The 19,532-nt window shown below is 46.8% G+C and overlaps 1 protein-coding gene across 5 annotated transcripts in view; it reads right to left on the bottom strand.

Moving 5' to 3' along the window:
- Nucleotides 1-19,532, bottom strand: part of CEP89 (centrosomal protein 89) — a 79,972-nt gene that overhangs the window by 32,031 nt on the left and 28,409 nt on the right. For all 5 annotated transcript variants that reach the window (XR_010344299.1, XM_064381513.1, XM_064381516.1 and 2 more), the window contains 6 exons: nucleotides 16,543-16,761; nucleotides 13,903-14,045; nucleotides 9,867-9,917; nucleotides 8,842-8,925; nucleotides 6,313-6,416; nucleotides 1,256-1,371 (listed from right to left, as the gene is read on the bottom strand). Coding sequence is in view for 4 of the 5 variants with exons in the window: in XM_064381513.1 (XP_064237583.1) it covers nucleotides 1,256-1,371; nucleotides 6,313-6,416; nucleotides 8,842-8,925; nucleotides 9,867-9,917; nucleotides 13,903-14,045; nucleotides 16,543-16,761 (717 nt within the window). In the remaining variant the exon portion in view is untranslated. The remainder of the gene's footprint in view (nucleotides 1-1,255; nucleotides 1,372-6,312; nucleotides 6,417-8,841; nucleotides 8,926-9,866; nucleotides 9,918-13,902; nucleotides 14,046-16,542; nucleotides 16,762-19,532) is intronic.

Raw genomic sequence — 19,532 nt, 5'->3', positions numbered from 1 at the left:
AAAAGGTTTCCCTGCCCCCTGTGACCAGAAATCCTCATATCTGTTCAGATCTGGTAGGTTAAAGAAAATGAAGCACAGTAAATAGGAAATTAATGTCATCCCCAACCCCAAAAACAAAGATAGGAGGGCGCACAACTCTGTTTCCCCTCTCCCACTCGACAATGTGAGAGTAAAGGCAAATACTTCTGGGCCATGCAGATCTCAGGGGAAGTCAGGTGCAGGAAACTCCTGTGCACCTCTCTGAGATGCTGTCATCTTTAAACATGACCTGGTTCTAAGAAACACAGGAAGTGCTAGCCCAGCAACTGCAGCCACAGCAGGGCCTTGTCATGGACCTGCCATGGCATGGAAGGGGCTGCCATTCCATAAGCAGCTGGAGAGGGGAAAACCTCCATCTGCTTATCTGAGTACCAGGGCCTCATGCAAGACGGCTTGTGTTTCAGCTTCCTAGCCTATGCCATTCTTCACTAGGAAAGGAAAAAAGTAAAGCAAAGGGAAAAAAACGCCACTGCATTCTGTACTCATAAACTGTGGTTTTAGGGCGGGTGCAGTGATTCACGCCTGTAATCCCAGCACTTTGGGAGGCGAAGGCGGATGGATAGTCTAAGGTCAGGAGTTCAAGACCAGCCTGGCTAACATGGTGAAACCCCGTTTCAAATAAAATAAATTGTGGTTTTAAAGCAGAAACAATGACTCTTAGCCTGGCCTCCTTACAGCCGTGCACTGTCACAGACTGTGAGGCTCCCAGGGGTTGGGGGAGTGTGTGGGAAAAGGAGGGAAGAGGGACACTCTCGGAAGGTGTCTGACGGTGACCAGTGACCGAACCTGCAGAGGTTTCGCCTCCCATGCCCGCAAGCTCTGAAGGAAGGAAAGACACAGGGGAACTGTTTAGAAAGTGAACGGTTCTGCTGATTTACTCATCCAACAAATATCTGGGAAGAGACCCTGTGTTATTTCAGATGTTTACCTCTTGTGGTCTTTCCCATTTCTAAGGTACTATTTTACCCTAAAACCAGCTCTGCTGAGTCTAGCGCTATCACCTACAAGTGATTTACAAATCCATAGGATGATTAGAGACAGTGGAGTTTAAGAAAGCAACCTATGCACTGAGGGTAATGACTTGGAAAGCTTTTAACAGTCGCATTTCAGTAAAGAATGTAAAACATGATGGCGACCCCAGCAGGAGGGAGGTAGAAGGGTAAAATGACAATAGTGACATCAGCGTGTGGCCAGCGCTCAGCCGGAAAGACCTCACCTTCTTGGAGGCGCTCCTGGTGGCTGTCCTTGGCCTTCCTTTGCTGAATCTCCAACTGCTCCAGCAACAACTTGTTTTCCTCTAAAACCAGTTTTGCTTGAGTCTGAAGCTGCCGCCTGCAATTGATTAACAAGATGAAATACTGTGATTCAGGTGCTGAATGGCTACAGAGACACTCTGGAATCTAAAAGGAAGCAATGGGTACATTATACGTCATGAATATCAAGCCATGTCTTCATGTTAAACATATTAACACAGCAACAAATCCTGCCATTTGTAGTAAGCTGGAGAAGGCCAGCCATGAGGTCTGAATTATAGACTGCTTCAGAAACACTCTTAGATGTCAAATTTCAAACACGTACAGAAGTAAAGAGAATAGAGTAGGAGACTCCCATGTGCACAATACCCAGCTTGAGCAGTCACGAAATGGCTGATGAGGTTTCATCTGTATAAACCTCTAATCCTGCCACCCACTACATTTTGAAGCCCACATGGCATACATTTAAAGCATTTAGAAAGTTCCCATTTTAATTTTAAAATACTCCCCCATAATCAGTAGCATATTTGCAAAAAAAAAAAAAAAAAAAATTACTGTTAGCAGGCTTTGAAATGGTTTCTTAGAACTGTACGAATCTGCCCCAGGCTTCCTCTCAGCACTAGCAAACCCTCTCCTTCCAGTGCAATGCAAATCCAAGCCCAGCTCAGCCCTCCAGATTGCAAATTCTGATTAGAATAAGCTGCAGGGACCTTAGAAATCACCTAGTCAAATGTTGATCACCCAAAGTACACTGGGTGGTAAGTTTACTTAGTAAGCAATAAACAATCTCGATTTGCACTTAAAACCCTAAAGGTGAGGTGGAGGAAGGAAAGAGATAAGATGAAAGGAGTCGGGCTGTTTAACAGTGGTGTGGCCCCAACCGTGGCTGTGCATGGGCTCCTGGGCACTGTGGGGGTGCCTCTTGCCTGCTACTGGCACCCATGGAGTGGGTTGCCATGCTGTAGGGAAGGGCCTCACCCCAAACTGGTCTGTGCCAGCCCCCTCACTCCCACCGCAAACTGGGCAGCTCCATGATGGTCTGTTTTATGTTTCAGACTTATTTATTTTGAGATAGGGTCTCACTCTGTTGCCCAGGCCGGACTGCAGTGGTGAGATCTTGGGCCACTGCAACCTCTGCCTCAGCTTCCTGAGTATCTGGGATTATGGGCATGCACCACCACACCAAACTCATTTTTGTATTAATTTTTTTTGGTAGAGACAGGGTTTCACCATGTTGGCCAGCCTAGTCTCAAACTCCTGACCTCAGGTGATCCTCCTGCCTTGGCCTCCCAAAGTGTTGGAATTATAGGTGTGAGCCACCATGCCTGGCTGCATTTTGGACTAATATATAAGACTTCTTTATTTGTTCATTTATTTCTTCCTCCCTCCCTTCATTTTATTTTTTATTTTTTAGAAACAGGGTCTTGCTCTGTCACCCAGGTCATGCTTGGTCATCCAAGCGCCATCATGGCTCACTGCAGCCTTGAATTCCTGGGCTTAATCAATCCTGCCTCAGCCTTCTGAATAGCTAGGTGCATGCCATCACGCCCAGCTAATTTTTTTTTTTTTTTTGAGACAAGGTCTTGTTCTGTCGCCTAGGCTGGTCACAGTGGTGTGATCATAGCTCACTGCAGCCCCAAACTCCTGGCCTCAAGTGATCCATCTTGGCCTCCCAAAGAGTTAGGGTTACAGGAGTGAGCCACCCAGCCTGGCCCATTTCTTTTTTAAATGAAAGGGATCCTCCATTCCTAAAAAAAAGTTCAAAATCTCAGATTTGGGTTAACACTCCCTCTTATTTTATTTATTTATTATTATTATTATTATTATTATTTGAGACAGGGTCTCGCTCTGCTGCCCAGGCTGGAGTACAGTGGCACGATCTCAGCTCACTGCAGCCTCTGCCTCCTGGGTTCAAGTGATTCTCCTGCCTCAGCCTCCTGAGTAGCTGGGATCACAGGCATGCACCACCACGCCCAGCTAATTTTTTGTATTTTTAGTAGAGACTGGGTTTCACCATGTTGTCCAGGCTGGTCTCAAACTCGTGGCCTCAACTGATCCTCCTGCCTTGGCCTCCCAAAGTGCTGGGATTACAGGCATGAGCCACTGTGCCCAGCCACCCTCCTATTTTATAGAGAAAGAAACAGACCCATTAAGCCTGAGGTTACCCAGTGATTCACGGGAAGTTAGGGAAAGAAATACAAAATCTAGTTGCAGCCCAGAAGTTCATTGAGAAATTACTGGCAACCAAGCAGAAAGCGTCTGCTGGGCCAGATGCAGTGGCTCACGCCTATAATCCTAGCACTTTGGGAGGCCAAGATGGGCAGCTCACCTGAGGTCAGGAGTTGGAGATCAGCCTGTCTAACACGGTGAAACCTTGTCTCTACTAAAAATACAAAAAAAAAACATTAGCCAGGTGTGGTGATGGGGGCCTGTAATCCCAGCTACTCGGGAGGCTGAGGCAGGAGAATCACTTGAACCAGGGAGGCAGAGGTTGCTATGAGTTGAGATCATGCCGCTGCCCTCCAGCCTGGGTGGCAGAGCAAGACTCTGTCTCAAAAAAAAAAAAAAAAAAAAAAGCAAGCATCTGCTGAAGGATGAAGTCCGTGTACCGAGTGCCACGTGCAGGTTTAGCAGCCATGCACGTGTGCAGGTACCGAGAGCAGCAAGGAGCTCTGCCCACCAAGTGTGATGCTCCAGCTGGAGGGCACTGAATTCAAAGTAAGGGGCTGGCGCCCAGGGAGGCCCCGAGCAAGCCTGACGCTCTCCCCATGCCGGTGTGGGCCATGACACTCGAGCAGAGGGCAGACTTCAAATCCCAACAAACGCAGGACTGGAAAACACTGCAGGGCTGTGGATTTGAAAGTAGGGCCTGTCTTTCTTTCCTTTGTTTAGCTGTTTTCATTTTAAGGAAATGCAGACAAGTTGGACTTGTAGCTACACACAAGGCTAGGGGAGGAATCTGGGGTTCTGGAATCTCACAAGGTCTCTTGAGCCCCAGCCTGGCTAAGCTGCTTTCCAGGGCACTGTTCAAGGAGGGCACGAGGGGAGACACACTAGGAACCCTGGCGGAAGGAAATCCAAGCTCAGAATTTGGAGGTCACAGAGCACCAAGACCCAGGAGTTGCCCGGGCCAGGCCCACCTGACGCATCGGTGACCACAATCAAGGAGAACCAGTAGTAAGAGTGCTGTTGACTCAATTCTAGATTTCTAAACATCACATCTAGAAAATATTTCATTTTTCCCAGTGATGTTAAGACATTAGAAAACACTAAATATAACATACCTATTCAAAGTGAGTAGTTTTGGTTTTCTTAGTCCTGCCTGGATACTGCTTTTAGGCTTTTAAAGACACGTACTTTCTCTAATTCAGTTAACAGGCATTTGCTGTTCCTGTGCTAGATGTGGGGCCACACACAAAAATAAATAGGATATTGGTTCCTGCCCTTGAGGGGTTTACAAAGGAGAAGAGGGAGGCAGATGTGGAGGCAGACAGGATAGGCAGGCGCAGTGTGGCAGGTACCAGGACCAGGGCATGTGTTTAGGGTCACATCAGAACTAGAGACAAGGGGCCGGGCACGGTGGCTTACACCTGTAATCCCAGCACTTTGGGAGGCCAAGACGGGAGGATCACTTGAGATCAGTCTGGGAAACAGTGAGACCCTGTCTCTACAAAAAATTAAAAAATATTGGCTGGGCATGGTAGTGCATGGACCTGTAGTCCCAGCTACTTGGGATGTTGAGGTGGGAGGATGGCTTGAGCCCAGAAGGTTGAAGCTGCAGTGAGCTATGACTGAGCCACTGCATTCCAGCCTGGGCAATAGAGTGAGACCCTAACTCTAAAAAACATCAGAAACAGAGATACCGAGTGCAGTGGCTCACGCCTGTTAATTCCAGCACTTTGGGAGGCCAAGGCGGGCAGACCACTTGAGGTCAGGAGTCTGAGACCAGCCTGGCCAACATGATGAAATCTGTCTCTACTAAAACTACAAAAATTAGCCAGGCGTGGTGGTATGTGCCTAAAGTCCCAGCTACTTGGGAGGCTCAGGCAGGAGGATCGCTAGAATCCAGAAGGCAATGAGTCGAGATTATGCCATTGTTGCATTCAAGCCTGGGCAACACAGCAGGACTCTGTCTCAAAACGAGAAAGGAAGGAAGGAAGGAGGGAGGGAGGGAGAGAGTGACACATGGGAGCAATAATGGCCTCTCCTGAAGGCAGCGCTATAGACAAGGCACCATTCCAGCAGGACCCTAGAGGGTAAGGAGTGCAGAAGGGGCTTTTGAGGAAGGACAGGTTGGAAGTGGGGCAACCTCAGCTGTCAGGGTATCTGCCAGGGCAGGATGAATGGGAGCTAGTTGTCCAGGCCTCATCCTAAGCTTTCTGTTCTCAAACCCTGGGAGCTATCACTGGGGCCTAAGAAGGGATGGGAAAATCACCCTAGAAAAATACCACCTCAGAAAATAAAAAGCAGAAAGCAACTATATTTCAGGTTTGAGAACGTACTTAGAATTTTTTTTTTTTTTTTTTTTTTTGAGACGGAGTTTCACTCTTGTTACCCAGGCTTGAGTGCAATGGTGCAATCTCGGCTTACCGCAACCTCCACCTCCTGGGTTCAAGCAATTCTCCTGCCTCAGCCTCCCAAGTAGCTGGGACTACAGGCATGCGCCACCATGCCCAGCTAATTTTTTGTATTTTTAGTAGAGACGGGGTTTCACCATGTTGACCAGGATGGTCTCGATCTCTTGACCTCGTGATCCACCCACCTCGGCCTCCCAAAGTGCTGGGATTACAGGCGTGAGCCACTGCGCCCGGCCCCCTACTTAGAATTTTTAAAGTCATCTTGAAAATATAAGTTTAGAATAATTTATTAGGGTTTTATTGTACCTTATGAATTTCTTAGAAACTCTCCCTTAAAATATTGTAGTTAAAAATGTAATTATGTATTTCATAATTTTATAACGTATTTTCCTATTATCACGTGTTTTAAATTAGCAAAAGAGCAGAAACACCACGCCACTTGCCATTCCTCAGTGGTAACAGGACTACTCTTATTTAACTCCTGGTGCAATTCTTCATTTTCTTTCACCACTTCCTGGACTCGCATCCTAAACATTCTCATTTCCTCCTGAAATAAAATATACGCAAATTACAACACACACATACACACACATCTCTACTTCTCCGTTCTGGTGCTGCTGCTATGGCTAAAATCAAACGGTAACAGCCTTTAGCAAGGTCTCACAACAGGCCAGCCTTCGACTCTCGGTACCAGCACAAGCAGTGCCTGCTCTCAGGGAGCTTATGGTCTAGTGAGAAAGCACCAGGACAAAATGTAAGGCCAAGTACAAGAGGCAAAGCACCCGGGCTTCCAAGTACTCGATTCCTCATTTGATAATGTTGTTCTATAACTGCCGAATACTGACAGAAAAGGCAGAGGTGCCCATCAACACTGTCATTTTTCCTTTGTTTAAAGACTAGGAAAAATTGGAAGTTTTTAATGTAAAAAATAAGAACTTTTCATCCTTAATTAAAGCTAGATTTGGTGGGGAAGGGGTTAGTTAGTGTGGGAGTTGAAGGAAGCTCTTATTTTTTTATTTTTTTGTTTTGAGACAGGGTCTCGCTCTGTCTCCCAGGCTATAGTGCAGTGGTGCAATCATACCTCACGGCAGCCTCAACCTCCTAGGGCTCAAGCAGTACTCCCAACTTAGCTTCCCAAGTACCCAGGACCAAAGTTGTGTGCCACCATGCCCAGCTAATTTCTGTATCTTTGTGTGCCACCATGCCAAGGTAATTTTAATTGTTTTTTAAGGACCCTCCCAGCTCAGGATCCCAGAACAACCAACATTTCTCCCCCTGGATCCTGCCAATCTGTATCACCACTTAAATGAGGAACCCAGAGGAAGGGGCGATCCTCCTGCCTCAGTCTCCCAAAATGCTGGGATCACAGGCATGAGCCACCACGTTTGGCCAAGGCTCTTAGTTTTGTCCCTGACAACCACTGGAAGTGTCTTACTAGCGTCATCAGTGTGCAGAGCCTCATCGGCCATCAGCCGCAACACGAGGTCTGAGGCTAGACCTGTTTTGACTCCTAACAGCCTGTGTCTGTTTCAGCTCCCACCAGTCTGTGCGTGTGACACTTCAGCTGAGCCTCCTCCATCAGGCCTTTTCCAGTTTCTGTGTCCTGCCCTGTCCTCTGGTGAGAATCTGAGGTGCCAATATTTACTCTGGTGTGCCTCTAAAATATTCCACCCTCAGCTGTCAGTGTTTATGCTTACACCCTTTTAACTTGAAGCGGCACTGTCAAGTGTCTTCTCCTCTCATCTCTCCACGCAGACACACTCACTCACGCTGGCAGTCCATGTGACTCTTTTTTGGAACAGGGGTCAAGCAAACTAAAGTGTGCAAACCAGCTGCCTGTTTTTGTAAATAAAGTTTTATTGGCACGCGTCCTCACCCACTATCTACATGTAATCTTCAGCTGCCTTCATGTTGCAACAGCAGGGCTGAGCAGGTGCAAACAGAAACTGCATGGCCTCCAAAGCCTAAATTACTTATTAGTTGGCCCTTTACAGAAAGTGTGTGCTGACCCCGATTTAGAGGGAGCACCAAAATAATATTATTAGTTATTAGGATTGTTATATATTCAATTAGTACAAGGCTTATTCACGCTCTTAGAAAATTAAGCGTCCAACACAAAGACTAAATGAAAAGGATCAAAATTACTTTCCATGGGACATGGACACAGGACAGCATCACTAACAAGGAACAAGCTGGAAGCCTCTTAAAGGACCCTCCCCAGCTCAGGATCCCAAAACCACCAACATTTCTCTGGCTGGATCTTTCCAATTCCAGGGATCTATATGGCCACTTAAATGAGGAACCCAGAGGAAGGTGGGAGGCACAGAAAGCATCTACAACACCCACACAGGCTTGGCCTGCTGCAGTTAGAATGTGAGCTCTGCTGCCCGAAGCCATTCCATGAAATGGCGGTGGACAAGGCAGAAATGGATAAAAATCTCACTTCCTATCCATTTCCAACAGCTCAGTAATCGGACTTCCCTGGGGTCAGCTCATCCTAGAATTAAGAAGCATCTAAGTTTGCCTAAAACATCTCTAGCCTATTTCCTTACCATGTCTGCCCAAATGGTCCTTCTAATGGTGGTGTTTGCAGCTGCAGAGTACCACGGAAGAAGTGTTTCCCTCCTGCTGTCTTCCCTGCACCCCAAGGTCTCAGCCCAGATGGGTCGGCTGTCCAGAAAGCCATGGCTCTCCATGCAGCCCTGCCCTGGCCTTCCAGACCTCTCCCCTAGCTCCCTACCCACCCCTCCTGCTCTCCCAATCACTCCCTTACTTCCTCCCCTCTTCCTTCTTTCCCTCCCTCCCTCCATCCCACCCTGCCACACTCCTTCCTTCCTCCTTTCTGTCCTCTAATAAATATTTGATTATCTATAATATGTTGGGCATATCCACATTCAAAATGTTTCTGTAAAATTTGAAGCGGTCCTATATTTTTATAAATCTTGTCTCTTCTGAGACATGTGCCAGCCTACCTGGAGGGTGGCATTGAGCTCGTCTTTCTCTTTCATTATATCTTCATAAGCCAGCAACAATGGTGACAGGTACTTTTTATCCAACTGAAGACAGAGAGTAAAAGAAGGTTAATATATTTCAAACATCTAAACACAACCAGCAAATTTTTCAAAGGCAAGAAGATACATTTTTTTGAAATGGTTTCTTTGGTGGTGGTTGTTACTGTTTTTTAAGGACCCTCCCAGCTCAGGATCCCAGAACAACCAACATTTCTCTCCCTGGATCCTTCCAATTTCAGGGAACCCAGAGGAAGGCAGAAGGCACAGGAAGCATCTACAACACCCACACAGGCTTGGCCTCCTGTGGTTAGAATGAGCTTTGCTGCCCAAAGCCATTCCCACTCTGCCATCCAGGAGTACAGTGGCATGATCTCAGCTCTCTGCAACCTCCACCTCCCAGGTTCAAGTGATTCTCCTGCCTCAGCCTCCCAAGTATCCAGGACTACAGGCATGCACCATCATGCCCAGCTAATTTTTGTATTTTAATAGACACAGGGTTTCACCATGTTGGCCAGGCTGGTCTCAAACTCTTGACCTCAAAGGATCCACCTGCCTTGGCCTTCTAAAGTGCTAGGATTACAGATGTGAGCCACCGTGCCTGGCCTGAAATGTTTTTTTTTTTTTTTTTTTTTTTTTGAGACAGAGTCTCACTCTGTCACCAGGCTGGAGTGCAGTGGCTCGATCTCGACTCACTGCAACCTCTGCCTCCTGGGTTCAAGTGATTCTCCTGCCTCAGCCTCCTGAGTAGCTGGGACTACAGGTGTGTGCCACCACACCCAGCTAATTTTTGTATTTTTAGTAGAGATGGGGTTTCACCATGTTGGCCAGGATGATCTCGATCTTCTGACTTTGTGATCCATCCGCCTTAGCCTCTCAAAGTGCTGGGATTACAGGCATGAGCCACTGTGCCCGGCTGAAATGGTTTTTAATGGCTATGCAAATATAGTCTGAAAATATGGGCCTGAAATTAAATAACTTTCACTTACCAACCAGGGTGGTATAGGGCCTTTGGATGGGAGGCCTTCAATATTTAAGCTCTAAGAACAAAACATATATTGAAGACAAGTTAAACCACACTTCCTCTGAAATTTCAAGTCTTAGATATTCTTAATCTAGACTGGGCATTGCCCATCTATGTATTTATCTATCTATCTGCCTACCCACCCACCTACCCACCCATCCATCCACCCACCCAGCTACCTACCCATCCATCCATCCACCCACCCACCCAGCTACCTACCCATCCATCCATCCACCCACCCACCCATACACTCACCCATCCATCCACCCACCCACCCAACCTACCTATCCACCCATACACTAACCCATCTATCTACATATACGTATGTATATATGAGAGAAAATTTGTTTCTGAAATGTTTAAGAGTAATATGCAGATATAATGCCCTTTTTCCTCTAAATACTTCTATTTCCTAAAAACAAAAACATTCATTTACTTAACCACAGTACTGTCATGAAACCAGGAAATAACGCTGATAACAATGCTATTTTCTTATTTATTTATTTATTTACTTATTAATTACTGCTCCTTGCAGAGCAGGGCTACCCCATGGGCATTGTGCCTTGTGTAGCCTATAATACTATTTTCTAACCTAACGCATATATTATCTTCAAATTTCATCTATTTACCACTAATGTTCTTGCCTACTAAAGGATCCAATTAATTCAGGGTCACATGTTGCATTTAGCTGTCAAGTCTTTTATGTCTTTTTTTTTTTTTTTTTTTTCTTTTGAGACAGGGTCTCATTCCATTACCCAGGCTGGAGTGCAGTGGTGAGATCACGGCTTGCTGCAACTTCTGCCTCCCGGAATCAAGCGAGCCTCCCACCTTAGCCTCCTCTCAGCAGCTTGGAACCACACTTGGCTAATTTTTGTAGACATGAGTTTTTATCATGTTGTCCAGCTGGTCTTGAACTCCTGGGGTGAAGTGATCCTCCTGCCTCAGCTTCCCACAGTGCTGGGATTGCAGGCGTGAGCCACCACACCTGGCCCTTTTTTTTTTTTTGAGGTGGAGTCTTGCTCTGTCGCACAGGCTGGAGTGCAGTGGCACGATCTTGGCTCACTGTAAACTCTGCCTCTCAGGTTCAAGCGATTCTCCTGCCTCAGTCTTTGGAGTAACTGGGACTACCGGTGCCTGCCATCACGCCTGGCTAATTTTTGTGTTTTTAGTAGAGATGGGGTTTCACCATGTTGGCCAGGCTGGTCTCAAACTCCTGACCTCAAGTGATCCACCCACCTCAGTCTCCCAAAGTACTGGGATTACAGGCGTGAGCCACCGTACCCAGTCTCTGACCCTTTTTAGTCTTTGAAAATCTGGAACATATCTAGTGACTTTTTTAATTGGATGTTGAACTTTCTCAATTAAGAAGCATCTAAGTTTGCCTAAAACATCTCCAGCCTATTTCCTTCCCATATCTGCCCAAATGGCCCTTCTAACAATAATTCTAATAATATCATGACATTATTGAGTGCCTGGATTTTGTTATCTTCCTTTAAAGAGTACTGGTTTCTTTTCCTTCCTCCCTTCTCTCTCTCTCTTTCAGCTCCTAAGTTGCTTGTGGATCACCTTCATGCTTCTGAGGCTTGTTTTTTTACCCTGGTCATGGTAGGTCTATAGTGACCTTTCCTAAAAAGCTCATTTAGCCATACCTCTCAGGCACGGCCCTCCTGGGCTCTTGACTCAAAGCAAGGTCTCTCCATTGCAGCTGGGCAGAACTATAAGGTTCCCAGTGCTGTGTGAGCTCTGGGAACCATGCAGCTTACAGCTCCCTGTTCTTGTTTTCTGCCCAGTCTCCTGGAGTCTCCTGTATATGTGCAGGGTAGTATTCCACAAGACACCAAGGAGCCCCATGCAGATTTATATAAGTAGCTCTTTCTCTCCAGGGCTCCCTCCTTTCTGGTATTCGTGCCCTATAAATTCTAGTCTCCTCAGCTTCCCCAGACAGGAGAGGGCTCAGCTCAGGCCCTTCCTCCTTGCTCTGTGATCTGAGACTGCCTCTAGACAGAAAGCAGATCACAGGCTGATCTGTTTATCCTGCTGCTCTTGAGGGTCACAGGCCGGTGCTGCCTGTGTTTGATCTCTGTAAACATTTGCATTTCATATTCTGTCTGGTTTTCTATTTGTTTACAGCAGGAGGGAAAATCTGGTACAGAATCAATGGCCTGGACAAAATAATTCTTATTTCACAAAAGCTTTCCAATGCGAACACCTTAGTATTTATTTAATTACCCATTCACTCTGTAAACATTGGCAACTCACTAAGTCATTATGGACACTGCAATGCAACCCTTGTTATCCAGGATTCTATGACCTAGTAACAGAAGTAAGTTCCACTAACACAAATGAACATGATATACAAAAGCAGTATAGGGTAGAATGCTGTAAGTGCCTTCAGAGTAATTAAAAACAAAAGTCTGCAATGGTTTAAAACAGAGAGAGGGCTGGGCGCAGTGGCTCATGGCTGTAATCCCAGCACTCTGGGAGGCCAAGGAGGGTGGATCACTTGAGGTCAGTAGTTCGAGACCAGCCTGGCCAACATGGTGAAACCTCGTCTCTATTAAAAATACAAAAATCAGCTGGGCATGGTGGCGCATGCCTGTAGTCCCAGCTACTCAGGAGGCTGAGGCGGGAGAATGGCTTGAACCTGGGAGGTGGAGATTGCAGGCTGCAGTGAGCCAAGATCATGCCACTGCACTCCACCCTGGCAACAGAGCGAGACTCCATCTCAAAAAAAAAAAAAAAGAAAGTGAGTATTATGTTAAGTAAAAGAAGCAGTCAGTCACACAAGGTCACGTCTTGTTATGATTTCATTTCTATGAAATGTTCAGAATAGGCAAATTCATAGAGACAGAAAATAGATTAGTGGTGACTAGGGACTGAGATGGAGGAAGTGGCTGGCAGGGGAAAGTGTCAGGGAGTGACTCCCAACAGGTATGAAACTTGCTTTGTTTTTGAGACAGAGTCTCACTCTGTCACCCATGCTAGAGTGCAGTGACACAATCTTGGCTCACTGCAACCTCTAACTCCAAGGTTCAAGTGATTCTCCTGCCTCAGCCTCCCAAGTAGCTGGGATTATAGGTGTACACCACCATGCCTGGCTAATTTTTTTTGTATTTTTAGTAGAGATGGGGTTTCATCATGTTGGTCAGGCTGGTCTTGAACGCCTGACTTCAAATGATCTGCCCACCTCAGCCTCCCGAAGTGCTGGGATTACAGGAATGAGCCACCACGCCCGGCCGACATTTCTTGATTTAACAAAAGTGCTGTAAAATTGATTGTGGTGATGGTTGCATAATTCTGTGACTACAATAAAAACCACCGAATTGTATACAGCATGTGGAGCTGGACTCTGCAACTGTTCTTAGAACAGAAAACTCTGCTTTCCTTTCCAAGTTCATGCACTGACAGCAGCAGCAACCTTCAGGAATGTGACTGAGAAGGGAGCAGCCAACACAGACTTCCATTCTTTCACTTTTTTTTTTTTTTTTTTTGAATTTTTGAGACAAGGTCTTACTCTGTCGCCCAGGCTGGAGTACAGTGGTCCAATCTCAGCTCACTGCACTCTCGACCTCCTATGCTCAAGAGATCCTCCTGCCTCAGCCTCCCGAATGGCTGGGGCTACAGGCATGCTAAATTTTTTTAATTTTTTATTTGTAGAGACTAGGTCTTGCTGTTGCCCAGGCTGGTCTCAAACTCCAGAGCCCAAGCAATCCTCCCGCCTCAGCCTCTGCAAGTACTGGGATTCCAGGCATGAGCCACCTCATCCAGCCTCTTTTACTTTATATACTTTTGTATTGTCCCAATGTTTTACAGTCTCTATTGCTTTAATTAAAGGGAAGAAGGAAGGGAAGGAAGCAAGAAACAGAATGATCCTTAGAAACACTGTGCCTTGGACAGAGCTTTTCTTCTATCATAATAAGAACCTCTCAAGACTGGAAATCAGTTCAACAGGAAAGCCTGCAAAATCTGAAAAGCTGATTTTTCATGATTGGAAACGTTACCTCTTCCTTGGACAAATGCCTGAATTTTGTCTGATATCGACTGAGTTCTACATTCAAACGATGCACGGTCATTTTCAACCCATCATTTTCATCCACCAGTTCTTGGGCTTGTTTTCGCAGATAAAGTAACTCGGGTGCAGCAACTAGAAAAATAAAATAATTTAGTATTATGCTATAAGAAATAATGTCATATTTATCCAGATTTTATTTAAATTGCAAATCATTTGCTTTCCCCCCCTTTCACACTCAGAGACAATGAACTGTGTGTATGTCTGTGTGAATAAATAAAAGTTACAAAGTTTTCTTTTCTTTTTTTTTTTTTTTAAAGACAGAGTCTCGCTCTGTTGCCCACGCTAGAGTGCAGTGGTATGATCTCGGCTCACTGCAACCTCTGCCTCCCAGGTTTAAGCAATTCTCCTGCCTCAGCCTCCTGAGTAGCTGGGACTACAGGCGCCCACTACCACACCTAGCTAACTTTTTTATTTTTTTTTTTCACAGAGATGGGGTTTCACTATGTTGGCCAGGCTGGTCTCAAACTCCTGACCTTGTGATCCACCTGCCTCAGCCTCCCAAAGTACTGGGATGACAGGCGTAAGCTACTGCGCCCAGCCAAAGTTACAAAGTTTTTAAACATTGAACAGTTAACATTATATTGGAAGTTTGTGGAAGTTTTTGCAGGTACAATAAAGTAAAATAAAAATTTCAAGTTGGAAAGGAATAGTCACTGTTTCAGATGACATAAAAATATGTGCTTTGAAAAATCATATAGAATACATGGAAAATATATTAGAGCTAATAACTTTCCCACATAATAGCAATGTCCTATTAGAAAACAAAACAGAAAATAGGCTGGGCTCGGTGGCTCATGCCTGTAACCCCAACACTTTGGGAGGCCGAGGTGGGCAAATCACGAGCTCAGGAGATCGAGACCATCCTGGCTAACATGGTGAAACCCATCTCTACTAAAAATAAAAAATAAAAATAAAAAAAAAATTAGCTAGGTATGGTGGCATACACCTGTAGTCCCAGCTATTGAGGAGGCTAAGGCAGGAGTGGCTTGAACCCAGGAGGCGGAGGTTGTAATGAGCCAAGATCACACCATTGTACCCTAGCCTGGGTGACAGAGAGAGATTTTGTCTCACAAAAACAAAAAACCAGAAAATAGATCCCACAAGGTAACAGCACAAATAACTTAAACTATCTAAAAATAAATCTACCTAAGATAAGAATTATGCAGGGCCTATATGAAAAAAACTGACACTACCTTACTTAAAGCTATATTATCAGTTTTAGGTAAATGGAAAAAGGTGTAGAGAAAATATTGGTGAATATTTATGTAATCTTAGAGTTAAAAATGACTTAACACCAAGGATGTAAGTCATAAAAGAAAAACATCTTATAGATTTAGCCCAATTATCAACAAACTAAGAAAATATTATACCTATGACAAAGGGATAAAATCTTTCGTATGTAAGGAGTTCCTGCAAATCAGTAAAAAGAAGTCAAGTGTCTGAATGTAAAGTGGACAACTTGGCCATGCACAGTGGCTCATACCTATAATCCCAGCACTTTGGGAAGCCAAGCAGGAAAAATCCTTGAGGCCGGGAGTTTGAGACCAGCCTGGGCAACATAATGAGAGCTCATTGCTATAAAAAATTAAAAAAAAAAAAAAACCTTAGCACGGCATGACGGTGCTCGCCTTTAGTCCCAGCTACTCGGGAGGCTGAGATGGGAGGATCACTTGAGCACAGGAGTTCAAGGTATAGGGAACTCTGATCACCCCACTGTAGGCACCTGGGTGACAAGAGTGAGATGCTGTCTCTAAAAAATAAATAAAGTGGGCAATTTTATGAAAGAAAAAGAAAATGACCTGAAAAGATATGAAAAAATATTCAAGCTTATTGATAATAAAAGAAATACAAATTAAAATACTGTTTCTTTTTTTAACTTATCAGATTAGCAAGGAAAACATAATCATTGCTGAGTCTATGGTAAAGAAGGAGCGTTTATATGCTTCTCTTGGGGATAAAAGCTGATGTCAAGTATATATAAGCAAAGCATCAAGTTCTAAAAGAAGTATTGGAATTTCTGTTTTGTTTTTTTTGTTTTTTTTTTTGAGACGGAGTTTCGCTCTTGTTACCCAGGCCGGAGTGCAATGGCATGATCTCAGCTCACCGCAACCTCCGCCTCCTGCGTTCAGGCAATTCTCCTGCCTCAGCCTCCCGAGTAGCTGGGATTACAGGCACGCGCCACCGTGCCCAGCTAATTTTTTGTATTTTTAATAGAGACAGGGTTTCACCATGTTGACCAGGATGGTCTTGATCTCTTGACCTCGTGATCCACCCGCCTCGGCCTCCCAAAGTGCTGGGATTACAGGCGTGAGCCACCGCGCCCAGCCCTCTGTTTTGTTTTTTTAAATTTAGCTTCTTTCCAACCTGAGGAATTTCTTTGGTGTAATACTGATACAGCAGATGAAATCAAATCTCAACAATCATAAGGATATTAACAAAAAGCCTGAAACGTTACAACATAAATTACCAATATAAATATCAACGAATATCAAAACATAAAATATTAACTCTCAGAATAATTGACTGAAGTCCCACTCATTCCTCTAATAAAAGCATCACCCATCCCCACCGTCCTGTGACACCGCCTTCTCAGCCTCTTCCAGCTTTCGCTTCTCTTTTTCCGTTCCCTTAAGTTTTAACTGCAATTCTTTCCTTGCTTGTTTCATTGCATTTAGTTCAAGGGTAAGGCTTTGGTTCATATTCTTTAGGTGCACATTTTCTTCTTTTAATGCCTCAAACTTCTCTCTGGTTATTTCTGTATGTCTTTGACGTGTTCTACCAGCTGTATCTGAAAGGGTAAAAAGGGGAAAGTTTTAAAATGTTAATTGATGCTGACAATGTTACATCAAAATCATGTGACTTTTTTCCAAAAAGCACATCAGGCTTGGTGTCGTGTACTTTGGTCCCTGGGAAGGGAATGGCTTGTACAGGAAAGAGTAAATGGCCTTGTGAGGTCACAGCAGGCAGAGAGATACTGAGGGGAGGCCAGAGCTGCAGGAGGCCGTGCCTATTGTGATGTGGCGTGGAAGGTTCATCTTGCAGGGCAAAGCCAGCGGGGCTTTCAGGCAGAAGTGTAAGAAGGAGGCTCTGCTCTCAGGTGACTCCCTCAGGCTAGCAGGGAAGAAGGCAGGTTAGAATGAGGCCCAGCCCAGCAGCCGAGGGGCAGCATTAGAGTGGGGACAGAGAGAAAGGGACACGCGAGAGCAGGACTCAAGGGCTGGTGGCTGGCTGGGTGCGGGCATTGAGAGAGAAGCAGACTCAGGACGACCAGTCAGGCCTGTGTCTGGCAGATGCTTCCCCAGGTAGGAGCGCACCGTGAAGAGCAGGTGGGGATGGAAGACGAGGAGGCAGGCTAGGGTTAGGACACAGGCCTGAAGGCACCAGGAAGAGAAAATAGAGGTCACACAGGACCTTAAAAAGGAACAGCAAGGAAGCGGGGTGGAAAACAGCGCTGTTCCATGGGGAGATGTGCTCTGAAAGGTCACAGGAGGTGAGGCTCCCGTGGCTCCCTGGCCAGCGTGCCTCCCAGGGGAGGTGGAGGTGGAAGGGAGCTTCCACACAGACAAGGGCATGATGGCTGGTGGCTCCGGAGAGCCTGGCCCGACCCCTGACACACATATCCAATCCCTAACATACAAAACGTGAGGTTCAGAAATGGGAATTCCATAGCTATACAGAAACAAGGGAACCCTGAAAAATCCCAGAGAAAACAATGGAGATGAAACTGAAGATGAACGCCACAGCCTGAAATGTGCCGAGAGAGGGCAGCTAGAAAATAGGGGAGGGGTGGCTCCAGGGATATGCCTTGCCCTGGTAGGACTGGAGACACAAAGTGGTCTAGAAAGAGCTGCTGAGGCTGGGCCTGGTGGCTCACACCTGCAATCCCAGCACTTGGGGAAGCTAAGGCAGGAAGATCACTTGAGGCCAGGAGTCAAGACCAGCCTGGGCAACATCGCAAGACCCAATCTCTATGAAACTCAATCAGTAAATAAAATTATATTTAAAAAGAAGCAACTTGAAACAGCTGATGAGCTGTCCGGTTAGACAACCAGAGGCGGAAAAGCAGGGGGTTAACCCACCTGACCCAGGGAGCAACAGCAGAAATGAGTGCCCCTCCTCAGGCAGGACACACAGGCCCTGAGGGCAGAGAGGCAGGGCAGAGCAGGGGGCTGGAGAAAGCCGGAAGAGGGGTTCCCACGAATCCAGGCTGGCCTCACATCCTGACCATCCCCATCAGTCGGTACAGCCTGCCAGCCCGCTGGCCCTCCCTCTCCAGGCAGGGTGCAGTAAACACAGGTAGCATCCCCCTGCCAGCCACAGGGAATCTCAGAGACCCCAAGAGGCAGCAAACAGCAGAGCCAGAGAAGCACCAAAGGCAAGTGGGCAAGGAGAAGGGGCTGCAACACAAACCCCAAGACTGGACGCGCACGGTTACCGCTTTCAGAGACACAGTCGGTATCTCGCAGAAACCATGGAAGTTAACATTCGATTAATACCATAAACTTAAAGCATGGGCCAGACCGCAGGATGCACATCATGAAGAATGAACACCTGGCATAGAAGTTAGAGTCCCAGCAATCGCCCAGAATACAGCACTGAAAATGCTGAGATTGAAAGGGTGCAAATAAAGTGAATCTGACGCGGAGGAGACTTAAAACAGCATTTCCAGAGCAGCGATGCTGATGGCAGTGGCGGCCCATCTAGACCAGCCACCACATAGACTCTAGAGCAGGGAGGTGTGGTCCAAGCCTCTAGCTCTGCGGAGCAGGCAGGAGTCCCACCTTCCCTGGGTGCCGCTGCAGCGCCCAAGCCCAGCTGCAGACCCGAGAATCTCTGTAAGGCCCCCACTAACCCCCACAGGCTCAGAAGTGCCTGCTCCGACTGCCTGGCTTCACCCCACTGTGGGCATCCGCTTCAGAGGCATGGTCAGGGATGCACGCTCCATAGCGCCATCAGGAGCCAGGGACAAGTGGGAGCCCTGCCCCTTCTGAGCTGGCGAGGCAGCAGCTCCCAGGGTGCTACTGCAAGCCATCCTCCCAAGTGCAATACCCAGGTGTCTCTGCAATCTGCACCCTCAGGGGCCTGGGAAGGCTCCCGTGTTCCTGCAGGCTCATGGGTGTTTGCTCCAGCTACCTGGCCTCTCCCTGCTCCCCGTGCCTGCTCTAATCTCGGAACAGGGTTGGGGCCAAGCCTGGGCACTGTCATGGGCTGGCTGGGAGTGCACATGCTCAGGGCAGTGCTAATATGCCAGCACCCTGTCGCCTCAGCCCCCTCCAGACTTTGGGCACCCATGAGCACAGGAGGGGAAGCCAAGCGGGGCTGAGGGTGGCTCTGCACTGGCCTCCGGGTGCCCCTTGGTGTGAGCAGGCTGGGTGCCATGGACCGAGCAGCGGGAGGCAGACAGGCTCCTGGAGGCAGGCAGGTCCCTGGTGAGGCCCCACCTTCAGGTCAGAGAGGGCCTGAAGGCTGGGGACCAGGCTGCCCATCCGTGAAACCGCAGTGGGAATTCGTGGTGCCTTTTCCAGGCCCACCCATGGCCGCCCATGGACCAAATGGTAC

This window comes from Aotus nancymaae, unplaced genomic scaffold (assembly GCF_030222135.1).
Source record: "Aotus nancymaae isolate 86718 unplaced genomic scaffold, 86718_ANA_hifiasm-v0.15.2.pri h1tg000028l, whole genome shotgun sequence".
Lineage (NCBI taxonomy): Eukaryota > Metazoa > Chordata > Mammalia > Primates > Aotidae > Aotus > Aotus nancymaae.
Note: the sequence above shows the minus strand (reverse complement) of the source record. Positions and strands in the feature narration are given on the sequence as shown.